General features: G+C 36.8%; 2 protein-coding genes across 2 annotated transcripts; one reads left to right on the top strand and one right to left on the bottom strand.

Moving 5' to 3' along the window:
* Positions 1-532: 532 nt before the first annotated feature.
* LOC134326465 (OCIA domain-containing protein 1-like) lies at positions 533-3,560 on the bottom strand. The gene is made up of 8 exons (XM_063008643.1): positions 3,417-3,560; positions 2,377-2,461; positions 2,060-2,113; positions 1,929-1,976; positions 1,711-1,843; positions 1,300-1,421; positions 790-903; positions 533-667 (listed from the first exon to the last, which is right to left on the bottom strand). The coding sequence occupies exons 1-8, from the start codon at positions 3,465-3,467 to the stop codon at positions 630-632; spliced, it is 645 nt and encodes a 214-aa protein (XP_062864713.1). The 5' UTR covers positions 3,468-3,560; the 3' UTR covers positions 533-629.
* Positions 3,561-6,602: 3,042 nt separating this feature from the next.
* On the top strand, positions 6,603-12,737 carry slc34a2a (solute carrier family 34 member 2a). Its single transcript, XM_063008560.1, has 11 exons — positions 6,603-6,729; positions 7,262-7,390; positions 7,830-7,973; positions 8,058-8,169; positions 8,277-8,472; positions 9,136-9,231; positions 9,902-9,989; positions 10,183-10,350; positions 10,440-10,556; positions 11,577-11,701; positions 12,183-12,737. The coding sequence occupies exons 1-11, from the start codon at positions 6,603-6,605 to the stop codon at positions 12,735-12,737; spliced, it is 1,857 nt and encodes a 618-aa protein (XP_062864630.1).
* Positions 12,738-13,018: the final 281 nt, after the last annotated feature.

Genomic DNA, 13,018 nt, shown 5'->3' with positions numbered 1-13,018 from the left:
TACAGTTAAATCTTGTTTTTTGATTCAGCTAGGTTCTTTTGAATGTAACTCATTTTGGGTGGAATGATGGTCTGCGCATGCAGGTTAGAAAAAATAGCTTTGATGTCGGATATAAATCACATAAAATGCTAAAATAAACAGCATAGAACCAGAATCAGATTTAAGTACATTTAAGTAGAAATTATTCTAAAGACTGTCGACAACGACACATGGCTTATTGATTTGTAGTGTAGTTTGTAGTTTGCTCATTTTATAAATAGTTTTTTCCTAAACTAAAACTGAAGTTACTATACATGCTAAACCATAAACCAAAATTAATTCAGTGACCTGGCTATGTATGTTTCATTCTTTTCCTTTTTCTGTCTTTCTTCCTTTGTGTCGTTTCCTTCTTTTCAAAATCCAGAGCTTTGAAATTTCGAATTACTAGGATAGAGTGTAACATATTGTCCCTTCTTACCTTTTTTATTCTTTTATTTTTTCCCATTTCTCATGTCTTCCTTTTCATTAATAGCAGCAGAAAAAAAACAGCAGGTTGAGTTTATGTAGTAGAATTTTTATTCACATTGAATAAATACAGAAATACTGTGACATCTTATCATCTGAACCAGTTCCAGATGAGGTTCCTGTTCTCATTCCTCCCACTGATCTCCATATTTATTCTTCTTCACTGTAATCAGAGTAAATCAACATTAAATTAAGTCAACATCTGCATAATTGTCTCTCTATACAAACTCTATTTTATTATGAATATGCCTCCATACTAACAGCAGTCTGACTGACAGTTCTCACCTTCCTGTTTCAGTGTTTCTCTGTGTGTTTTATCGTAGCTTTCTCTGTTTCTGCTGCGCAGTTCATCATACAGAATCGGTTTCTTCTGCATTTCTTCTTCCTCATCATGCACCTCTAAAAGGTTACAATAAAAAAAAAATCAACACAATACATGGTACTTTTATACTTTTAGAGTTTATTACAGTATATGCTACAGCAACAGAGAAATATCACACAGGGCTGGACAGTGGTGCAGGTGAAGAGCTGGTTTAAGTCTCACATCCACTCACTGTCTGTGAGGAGTTTGGCATGTCCTTTCCATGTAAAAGGAACCTTGATCGAGATAAATCAGTCAGTATAAATAAATGTTACGGTTGATGTATTAAGTCTGTGACATTGCTTTGTTTGTGTCTGGAAAATATTTTGTGCTACAGATGAACATTCATATTAGTTTCTCTGTGCTCCTCTGTACTAGGGAAGGACTGCAGGGATCAGGGTGATATTTGGAACTGTGTGTTTGTTTAGGTTTACCGTTTGTTTGTGGTGGGTATCTGAGTGATGATTGTGAAGAGGAATATGGGGACTCGGTGACAATGTCAGACTGAACCAACCCACCAAACTGAGGCTTCTCATCTGAGGGAACATTACCCAAACTAACACACACACACACACACACACGCACACACGTACACACACACACAAACAAACACACACAAAGGGAGAAAGTAAAAAATGTTTTGTGCTTTAATGAATCTCTTGCTTTTTCTTTGTTCATGTGATAAATTAACTCCTCTCAGGCTTAAAGAGTTTTGAAGCAGAAGTTTTACTCTTACACGTTAGCCTCTAAGCCCATGGCACCATAAAGCTCGCTTGACTGTGTACTGTCACACTTAAATGCATGATTACTTCAGGAAGTCGAAGCGTGCATGTAAACACACTCACTGCGGCGGGTGCTGATGTTGGCGTCTCTGTCGGAGAGCTTCTGCAAGCGGTGAGTTCTCCAAACGAAGGAACTTCTCCTGACATGTCCTCATGTAAGACACCTTACCTGCAAAATAACCACACACACCGGCAACTACACACACACACACACACACACACACACTATTATGTCCAACACACAAACAAGCTAATGTAACATCAGTATGTTTTAAACTTACAGAACACTTTGGGCAGAGAACCAAACCTCGTAGATGACGTCAAAAATCCTACAAAAAATAAACATCAGCTTCATTTGAATAAATAAAAGTAAACAAAGTGATAGTGTACAAACACAGGGAAGAACACACACCTCTAGAGATGAGAAGCTGTGTTAGCGCCATACTGCTAGCTGATATAGGTACAGCTGAGAGACACACACACACACACACACACAGAAAGAGAGATCAGTACATGCAGTATAACTCATTATTAGGTTTAGTGTTTTTAACCATGCATCTCTTCAGCCGCAACTAGGCATTGCACTTATTTACACTACTTTCCAGAAGTTAAATGTGCCAACAAAATCCTTAAGTCATTAAGCTTTTTAATATGAATACTTCTACTGCCAGTGTCTACTTATAGAGATGGCATGGCTGTATGTGTATATGTAAATGTATATACACTCACATCTGTACCAGAAGCTCTCATGATCACACTCTTTGAAGACTCTTTTCTCCTCCTCTGTAGGAATGTAGCCCACTCCTAACGAACCCTAAACAATTATTAATAATTATCACTTCCACTTATCACACAAACATTCAAGACATCCCTGTCTATTCCACAATGAACTGCATGAAAGTCTTGGGTTTTTCTGACTCTATTTTTGGCAACAGTGTCTGTGACTGAATGAGTGAAAAAAAAAACATAATTATAGGAGAGATGGATTTGAGGATTTATTGAAAATCTGCTGGGTCAAAGATCTACATAGAGTATATCATATCTTATATTGGATATCTTAGATGACATTCAAGCAAGGGCTTCTTTACTAAAGCAGGTGCTGTTTCAGCACCTCCTTATGAATGGCAAACAGTTATTTTGGTGTTTTTTGGATGACATGACCATGAGGATAAATCTCCTCTTAAAATAAGGGGACAGGATTTTCCTCCTGACCTTGTACTTTTTACTTTTGTTGTACAATTCTTTGTACACTGATTTTGGGTCATTAAGTTTCTTAAGCTGCTTTCTCAGATCTGTACACTGTTCACCAGACCTTCCTATAATAATGACTGTTTAATGGCTAGGTCTATTCATATGGGCACAGAGAAGTCTCCAGCTGAAGTCAATCATAATCATAATCAGTAATGAGGAATTTGGAAAGCTCTGACACAAAGTGAAATGACAGTTACAGTATGTATATTTTCAAGCAGATTTTCAAGAAAAAAAAACGATAAATGAATGAAATGATAAATGAATTTATAAGAGAAATTTAATTAATAAATATTTACTTAGACAAAGAAGCACGTGATCCAATAACATATGTTAATACTTTATAATAGTTACAATATTACAAATACAAAATAAAAAATAAAATTATTATTACTACAACAATTACTACGAATAATAATAACAATATTAATAATAATAATAATCAGTAACCAATAGCAACAGTGTTTAAACTGGACTGTCTCTATATGGTTAGCATTAGCATTAGCTATCATAACCAGTACCGGATTAGACTCTGCTCCACGTTCAGTAAAATCTGATGAAGACTGAGACATTTTAATTACATTTCTTTATCAAATTAATAAAACAAATAATTTAATAGTACAAATAAACAAAAACAGCAGTAACGAGTGTTGGGTCAAACGAGTCAAAGGCACTGCTCTGTATTTTCTCTGTGCTGCTTAAGTGAATATACACTTTACCGCCACCTGCTGGTCCAAATATTAATATTATAACGCTGTTCCTACATGTAACCACAAGGTGGCAGCAAAACTCCGTTTTCCCCCAAATAATGCTAAACTACCAACTACAAAATTGTAATGCATTATTTATCAGCCATACTAACAGTTCATTTACGATATATGTTAGTATGTTTTTAAACTATATTGTTTTATTTTAGCTTTAATTGTAGGGCAGTGGTAGCTTAGTGGTTAAAGTACTGGGCTATTGATGGGAAAGTCACTGGTTTAAACATTAGCACTTGCCAAGTTGTCACTGTTGGGCCCCTAAACATAGCCCTTAAACCTCAACTGTATTCAGTTCATGTTGTAAGTTGCTGTAAATATTATAGTTTGCTGTATTCTTTTTACCTTTTAACAAATAAAAAGCTTTTTAGCTGTTACTATTTTTTAAATAACATTTTTTGTTATTTGAATTCCAGGTTTCCTTTTTACACATGGGGCTGCATGTGTTTAAGAGTACCCACATAGACACAGAAAATATGCTTAACTCCTTACAGACGTTGACTGAAGATGAGGACTGAACCCAGGTCCCAAGGGCCCATGATGCTGAACGGTACTCACACTACCAGCTGTTAAACTGATACGTTCCCCCTCCTACATGCTGATACTGACCACTTCTTTTCACCTGTTAAATTTCTCACAGGCCGCAGTTTTACTATGGAGATCAACCACCCCTTGCTACCCTTAGAGTCTGTAATTGTAGCAGCAATGAAGTACACCACTGTTTTTCCACCTACAGACATACAACCAATTGTGTCTGTATAGAAGCCTGGTTGGTCAATAGGACAGCTAAGATTCGATTAGAACACTGTGCCACCCTCGTGCATAATTAATACATTTGGATATATAGTTAATCATTTATTATGTTACATTTAGCACATTACACCATGTAATCAGGTATGTTGATTTTTGTTAAATTTAATTACATTTATGTAAATACTTTACTAAACACATACACACAATAATGGCATTCTGGTGGTGCAGCTAATGAGCTATTGTGCTAGCCCACTGCTAAGATCTTCAGCTCTGGAGTTTGCTCATACACAAACACAGTTGGCTGTGACTGAGGAAGGGATGGTTAAATGGGCTACTCATTGTTTCTGTCACAGTTGTAAGTTGCTTGGATTAAAGAGTCTGCTAAATGGTGTAAATGTCTTAAGTGTTAGAGCAAGAGATTAAAGAAATGTCAAATCACACACACACACACACACACACACACACACACACACAGATATCATCATGTGCACTTTGTCATTGGTGTGGTTATCACTGAGCAGGTTATAAAACATGCACAAAGATTCTCCAGAGAGAACTGCACGGTCTGTGCACCTGTCCAGGTGTGTGGGTGTCTGTTCAATCACTTATATAGAGTGATACAAACAGCCACTGGAAGTCCAGGCAAGATAACATAGACCAGTAACATCCCACCAGACCTGCTAACACCAATTAGGGTAAGTAAACTTAAACATTCATAAAGTATCTGGTGCTAATGAAGATTTTTAAATTAGGTGTTTTGATGTGAAAACACTAATTTTCATCAACTGCTTTATCCTGATCAGAGTCATGGCCGGTCCAGTTCCCTGGACAGGGCGCCAATCCATTGTAGGGTTATCCATCCAGACATAGCCAATTATGTTTGTAGAGATGCCTGACTGGCCAACAGCACCACTGAGATTCAAATCTGGATCTCACTGGAGGCACTTAAGACGTTTTGGCAGTGAGGATACCATGCCGTGTTGTTTTATCCAATTGTTTCTGCAAAAACGTCTGAAGGTGGCATCAGTACAGGGTTGTTGTTGTCTCATATTATCATTTTTAAATTCTCCACTCATTCTCTACTGAGGAGGCAGTCCAGTCCAGTGACTGTACCGACTTCTTCTGCAGCCATGCCTTTGTAATATGTGCATTACCTTGTTAAAACATGCATAGTTGACCCTGGAAATGTTGAAGGCAGCATATGTGGCACTAAAATCTCAATGTACTCTTCTGCATTAATGCTGCCATCACAGAAGTGTAAATTACCTTTGCCAAGGGCACTGACACAGCCCCATACCATGACTGGTTTTTGGACTTGCTGATAACAGTGTGTGGTGCTTTTTTGTCTTTGATCTGAACCCCATAAATTCATTTCTTCCTTAAAGAAAAATCTGAAATACTGATTCTTCTGTCTGAGGGAAATTGTTGCAACACATTACAAAATGGTGAGACGGGGCAATGTAGGACTGGACAGTTTGTGAAATGATCCCAAAAAAGACAGCTTTTTAAAACTTTTTAACATTTTAATGTTCAAAGATTGAACATTATTGGTTTTAAAGGAGCTATAAAACAGGCTTACAAACAAGAATGGGTGGAGCCTTTAAACCCTCAGATAGCACTGCTAAAAACTACTTTATTTGTATTGAATATGACCAGAGGAGCTTGGGGATACTTCGTAAAACCCTTGTTATGAAACACTGTTCATTACTGTATCTGCAAGTTAAGACCCTACTCTTTAAAAAAAAAAAAAAAAAACGTTTTAATAGTTATAATTGAGAAATGAACAAAGTATCATCTACATTTTTCTAAAACTACATAACATTCATTATTCATCTCATCTATTCATCTACATAATTTTTAATTATTCAGCTCATCTATTCATTCACATTATTGAACTGTATGTTTAAGCTCAACATGAATAATCATGTTAATGAAGTGTTGATAAGAGGGTGGTAGATCAGTAAAAGCAGCACTGACACTGTGTGTTCATGTGTATGTGCATGTTACAGAAAATGGCACCTACACAAGATTTCAAGAACAGTCCACTCGAGCATCAACCAAATGGACTTAGCGGTAAGTCGATTTTCCACTCTATCTACCGTATCTGTCTATTTAGTCTGTCTGTCTGTCTAATTAATAAGTTAAATTTGTGTCTGTCTCTATACCCCCCTTCTTTCTCACACATACACAGTTATGGAAGACAAATTGGTTTGTACTATTCCTGCCGTCTCCACTGTCTCTCTCATCCCTGAAGACCATGGAAAGGATGAAAACCCCTGGGACAGTTCAGAGTTACAGGACTCCGGGGTAAAATGGGGAGGTATGAAATCTACAAAATCATTTTCACCAGTGTTGTGATAGTAGTAGATAACTGATGTTGGGACACTTTATTGGACTTTGCATATGCAGTTAAAAACCAAAACATTTGCATTTGTGCAAGTGAAAACATTTGCATTTGTGCTTTTAACAGTCACTTTTTTCATTTTTATTTAAAGCCACTTAAAATTAAGACCAAAATTAATCTAACCGCCTTGCTTAGGAGCCAAATAGTGAAAGTTTAGCAAACAGAAAGTCTTAGCCTTATGACAAATACTCCAGTACTTATAACATGGAACCACCATTGCCCAGTACATCTACAGTCTTTTCATTCATCATCAATAATCTTGAAAATTCTATAGGGTTCTTATTGTGCAAGTGTAAACTACAGCAGCAGACTGTGTTTCCCTCCATAACCATTGTGTGATAAGATGCTGGTCATTTATTAAGTCTTGTGAGCATTAAAGCTGAGGACATGTCTATAATATGAACCAGAGGAATATAAATACAGCAGTACAACTTTTTGTTTTTTATAGATCTGGACACTAAAGGAAAGGTGAAGAGGGTCTGTATCGCAATAATGAAGTTTGTCCTGCTGTTGGGTTTGCTCTACACCTTTGTTTGTTCCCTGGACATCCTTAGCTCTGCATTTCAACTTGTTGGAGGTAACCACCACACACACGCTTAATGTGACACCAAAGCTTATGAATACATGAACTGAAGTTTGTGCCAGAAAGAAACTAATTGGGTTAAACTCCACCATTTCTGAGAAGTGGATTGATCAATGATCTGACCATAATGATGGCTAAGCTTGGTAGTGGTTATTAAAAATCTTTGATTTATTTATTTTTGTATTTTTATTGCATTTTAATCATATCAGAAACAGTTGCAGAAATCACTGACATTGTAAGACTGCCATGAAATACTGATTTTAACAAGTGTAAATAAACTTTTGACTTTAACTGTTTAATTAATGGAAAACTACAGTCAATGTTACACAACCTTAATGAGTTAATTACAAAAATGAGTGATATTTCATTCACTGTACACAATAGAGCTGTGTTGTACCCAGGTGTGTAGACTTATCTAATAACTGTTCATTAGGTAAGGCGGCTGGAGATATTTTCCAGGAGGACGAGGTGTTGTCGAACCCACTGGCTGGCCTGGTCATTGGTGTTCTTGTCACTCTGCTAGTCCAGAGCTCTAGCACTTCATCGTCCATCGTGGTCAGCATGGTGTCCTCAGGATGTAAGTAACAGTAATAATAATAACAATGAGAAAAATGGCAACTAATGTTGAGAGGATAATAATCATGTTCCATTGTTCACACAGTGCTGAAGGTCTCCATTGCAGTGCCCATCATCATGGGCACCAACATCGGTACATCAGTCACGAATACAGTGGTAGCCATGACTCAGGCAGGAGATCGGAATCAATTCCGCAGGTTAGCTCTTCTCACTAAAGTTTAAAGCTCTTTAAGGTTCAAACTTACAGTTAATATGTTTACACCTGATGCTTTATTTTAACAATTCCACTGTTAAATGTTGGCAGGGCGTTTGGTGGTGCAACGGTACATGATTTCTTTAACTGGCTCTCTGTGCTAGTGCTGTTGCCTCTAGAGGCGGCAACTGGTTTCTTGTATCGCCTCACCGATCTCATCGTCACCTCCTTTCACATCGAGAGTGGAGAAAATGCACCCATGCTGCTTAATGTCATCACCGACCCAGTCACCCACTCTATAATCGAGGTAAGAGTGTGTATGGGTGTGATTGAATTTCAGTATTTTATAAAATCTAAAGACTAAACTTGTTACAGACAAGTATGTCAGGACAGTCTTGGGTTTGCAATGATTTCTGTGACTTTTTTCTTTAAAAAAATAATAACTTTTTCCAAAACAATACATATCATTAATTTGGTGGTGCATATGGAAAACTAACAATATCATGCAACTAGGCCACACACATTACAACTATAAATTCTTAAAGGCTCTGTACACAAAGTTTAAGAAGCAGGTTATAGATTTTCTGGAATATTACATGACAGGGGCTTTTTTTCTGTGCATCAGTGAATGTATCACTTATTTAGTTGTGGACTGGGACACTTGTGTTCAAGCAGCTTCTAATTTACGTCAGTCCTGTTTCTTGGTGGTTCTTGGATTACAGTATATCTGACCAACAAGACAGTTGTCCTGTCAGCATCAGTTGACAATTGGGTTACATTTCTGACCTATCCCCACTGTTGCATGTACATTCAAACCCTCAGTATACTTAAAACTCAAGGTTAAAATGGTTAGAATGGTTGCAGAAGTCTTTGTGATGTGAAATCTTTGTGATGCCAACAACAATGGAATCTACTGATCTACTGACCTTAAGTGTGTTCTTAAATAATTGTGAATGCATTTCTCTTGCAGTTGGATGAGTCGGTCATTGGTGAAATTGCTACCGGAGACCCTGAGGCCAAAAATAAAAGTCTAATCAAGGTCTGGTGTAAAACATCTACAAATACGGTATGTTTAAATTACACTTTGCATTTTACTTTTGTTAGGTTCAGTGTTTAATGTTTTACTCAAGGGTCAAACAGTGGCTGTCAATACAGGTACTTTTCATATATGGAAACACTGAACTTATCCTTTAACTTATTTCTTTTAAACAGTGACTTAAATTAAGGATTAAACCCAGGTCTCTAAAACCCATGTTGCTGAGCAGCACTCAGTGTACCAGCTTTTTGTTTGTTGTGCTCCAGTTTATCAAGGGCCAGAGAAAACTGAGGCAGATACAATGGAGAATGCCTTTCATTTAAAACTTTAAGTCAGTGCACCCGTCTGGCGTGCAAGTTTCCTGACCTCACCCATGCTAACACTGCTATAGGATAGCAGTACATTTATTCTGGAGATGTAAAGGACCTTTTTCAAACTGTGGCCACAAAAACATATTGTTATTTATAAAATGAATTTTATACACATCTTATCGACCACTGTGGCTGAAATCACTGAACTTAGTTAATAGACGGGATTTTAAGCCTTAACACTGCCAGGGAGAGTTGGGCCCTTGAGTAATGTCCATAACCCTTAATTGCTTGGATGATATTTATTTAAAATTTTAATTCCCTTAGGATAAAAGCATCTGCAGTGAATATAATGTAATTGTACAATGATAGAACTGTACCTTTACTTTCAGTCTCTGCAGAATGTGACTATAGTGAACTGCACTGGTGTCTCCTGTTGGGAATTGAAGAATGTCTCAGAAATCATCAATATTCAGAAATGTAAGCACAAAACCTCTTTTGTTTCTCTGCTGGTACCAGACAAAACAGAAGAGACCTCTAAGGTTGGCTAGTGCTTGTTGGATTGATAGCAGAGTCAACAGTAACATCCATTCTATCCAGAAAGCAGCACTAATTATGCTATCTTGGTTATTCATATTCTTGGTTAATTATTTTATACACCTTCTGGCTATAGGTGGACATATTTTTGTAAACACAACTCTGCCGGACCTGGCGGTGGGACTTATTCTTCTGGCTGGGTCTCTCCTGGTGCTCTGTACCTGCCTCATTTTTATTGTCAAACTTCTCAACTCCATGCTAAAAGGGCAGGTAGCAGTTGTAATCAAGAAGATCATCAACACAGGTCAGAGTCCACCTATGGATCCATCCATTCATCTATCAACAAATATTTCAACCAATTCAAGGTTTTGTTTTGTTTTTTTTCTTGGGCAGATTTCCCCTTTCCATTTTCATGGGTGACTGGATACATTGCCATCATGGTGGGAGCAGGAATGACCTTCATCGTGCAGAGCAGCTCAGTCTTTACCTCTGCCATCACTCCTCTCGTAGGTCAGTGTTTAAATTAATATATTCATCCATTCATCCATTCAATACAAAAGTCTTTTTATTTATTCCCAGTTTTGAAAGACGAATATAAAAGATTTATTAGCTGAGCACATGAAGCTTCCACCTATATGTGATAATAGTTCAGCAGAGCTTAACCAATATATATATTTATTATACATTATTTTAGCTTTCTTTATGCAATGTATCTTGATGTGATCATCATAGTAAAACCATCTGTCCTGAATTTTTGCAAAAGTGATCATTACTCAACACCAGTGAAGAATTAGATTTTTTTATTTCAAAACCAAAATGACCAAAAATGTGTAGGATGTGGTAAAAAAAATATGTGGATGTCACCATTTTCCATTTGAACGTCTTAAAAGGTACCAAACTCTGCTATGTGCAGTAACAAATCAATTTTAGCATTTAGCCAAATTTTTGGTACAATTTTCTGTGTAAGAAATATTTAGAGTCACAACAAGATTAAAACACTACACGTAAACACTGACTCTGCAGATCTATTGTCCCGAGTTGTGCTTTTGATCAGCAATACATAACGTAATGGACTAAAAATATATGTTTGCATTAAGAAAATGAAAGTTTCAACTTAAAAGAGGGGAGGGGACGCGGGCTAGCTTTGTTCTCCTCAATCCGGGCAGGGATCAGCATTGGTGGAGGGAAAAAAAGGGGAGAAAATGCATTAAAAAAGACAAAATAGTTCACAAGAAAAAAACCATTTAGATAATAAAAACAAGACCAGTCTTAAAGGCTGTGTCCCAAACTAAATGTGTTCTAAACAGTATGTCTAAATAGAACCAACACCATTGCAGGTGGAATTATTCAGTGTATTTAGTATTTAGTTTTTATGGTATGGGATGCTGCTGTGAAATGCATTAATCTCATCACAGCAATAAAATAAAAACTCCACAAACACCAGTTTGATGTGGTGGTGAAGTTTACAGTAAAGAACAAAGAAATAGTGAATTATTTGTGTGGTTTATGTGTGTGTTTTTGTTTGTATAGGACTCGGTGTGATTAGTATTGAAAGAGCATATCCACTTTCTCTTGGCTCCAATATTGGTACAACATCCACAGCCATACTGGCAGCACTGGCCAGTCCTGGAGAAACACTGACTAACTCATTACAGGTATATACACCAAACCCATTTATTCATACATTTCTCTTTCACTGAACTTTAAATATGAGGTGACACAGGAGAAGTTCTCCTTAGTTATTTATTAATGTGGGGAAGATCAGAGAATGCAGAAAGTAAATGCGGTCAGATGTGTTTTGGTCTATATAAATTAGGAAATGGCTAAACACATGATTGTAAGGCCACCAAATTTCCAAAAATAACATCTAACAATACCACCATGTTTTCTATTTGGAAGGTGAGAGAGAAAAATGCTCTTTAATCTTACCATTATTATAAGCATTTAAAATTTAAAACATTTCAATATAAATTGGTTTAGTGTACAAATAAACAAAAAGGACCTAAACCTGACTGTAATTTAAAATGAAAAATGTAAAATTTTTGAATGAATGTGTGATGTTTTGGTGCTGCTATTTTTATTTATATTTTTGGCAAGTGTATAAATTCTTATCTATATATATTTTTTTTTTTACAGATTGCTCTTGTTCACCTGTTTTTCAACATCTCAGGAATAATGCTGTGGTACGTCCTGCCCTTCATGCGTGTCCCCATCCACCTAGCCAAGTCGTTGGGCAATATAACTGCGCGCTACCGCTGGTTTGCCATTTTCTATGTGGTTCTTTGTTTCTTTTTTATTCCTTTGCTGGTTTTTGGTTTGTCACTGGCCGGCCTGTGGGCTCTTCTTGCTGTCCTCATCCCAGTGGCGGTGGTCATTCTGTTCATCATTTCAATCAACTTTATGCAGTCACGGTTTCCAGAGAAACTCCCTTCTTTTTTACAAACATGGGACTTCCTGCCTTTGTGGGCTCGCTCACTTGAACCATGGGACAGAAAAATAACATTCATGACTACTCGATGCTGCTGCTGCTGCAAATGCTGCCAGGTCGCTGCAAGCAATGAGGAGGCAGGGCCAGCAGAAAAGAAGGATATTGCAACAGAGATGCATAATAACCAGGCTCTGACCAATGAGACTCAAGAAAAAGAAAAAGTTCCACCTACTACAGTCATTCTAAAGGTGTCTTCATTATAGACTTGTTATTAATATGCTATTAATGTTTTCCTACATAGTTATTATATAGTTGTTATAGACTTATAACACATTTCTTATAAGTTTGTCAGAAAAAAAACCAGAAAAAAACTTAAAAATGCAATGGTATTTATATTTTTATATGTCTTTTTTTTTAACAAAAATATTGCTGTAATGTTACAATCATGATATATTCAGAAAGCAAAAAAATCCCTGTCTAACACACCAGCTGTCCTGCTAAATTAGGTTTGTTTTAAATTACAACTAGTCTGTCACCAGCACCA

Source organism: Trichomycterus rosablanca, chromosome 14 (genome assembly GCF_030014385.1).
Source record: "Trichomycterus rosablanca isolate fTriRos1 chromosome 14, fTriRos1.hap1, whole genome shotgun sequence".
Lineage (NCBI taxonomy): Eukaryota > Metazoa > Chordata > Actinopteri > Siluriformes > Trichomycteridae > Trichomycterus > Trichomycterus rosablanca.
This window is presented reverse-complemented; position numbering and strand designations above follow the sequence as displayed.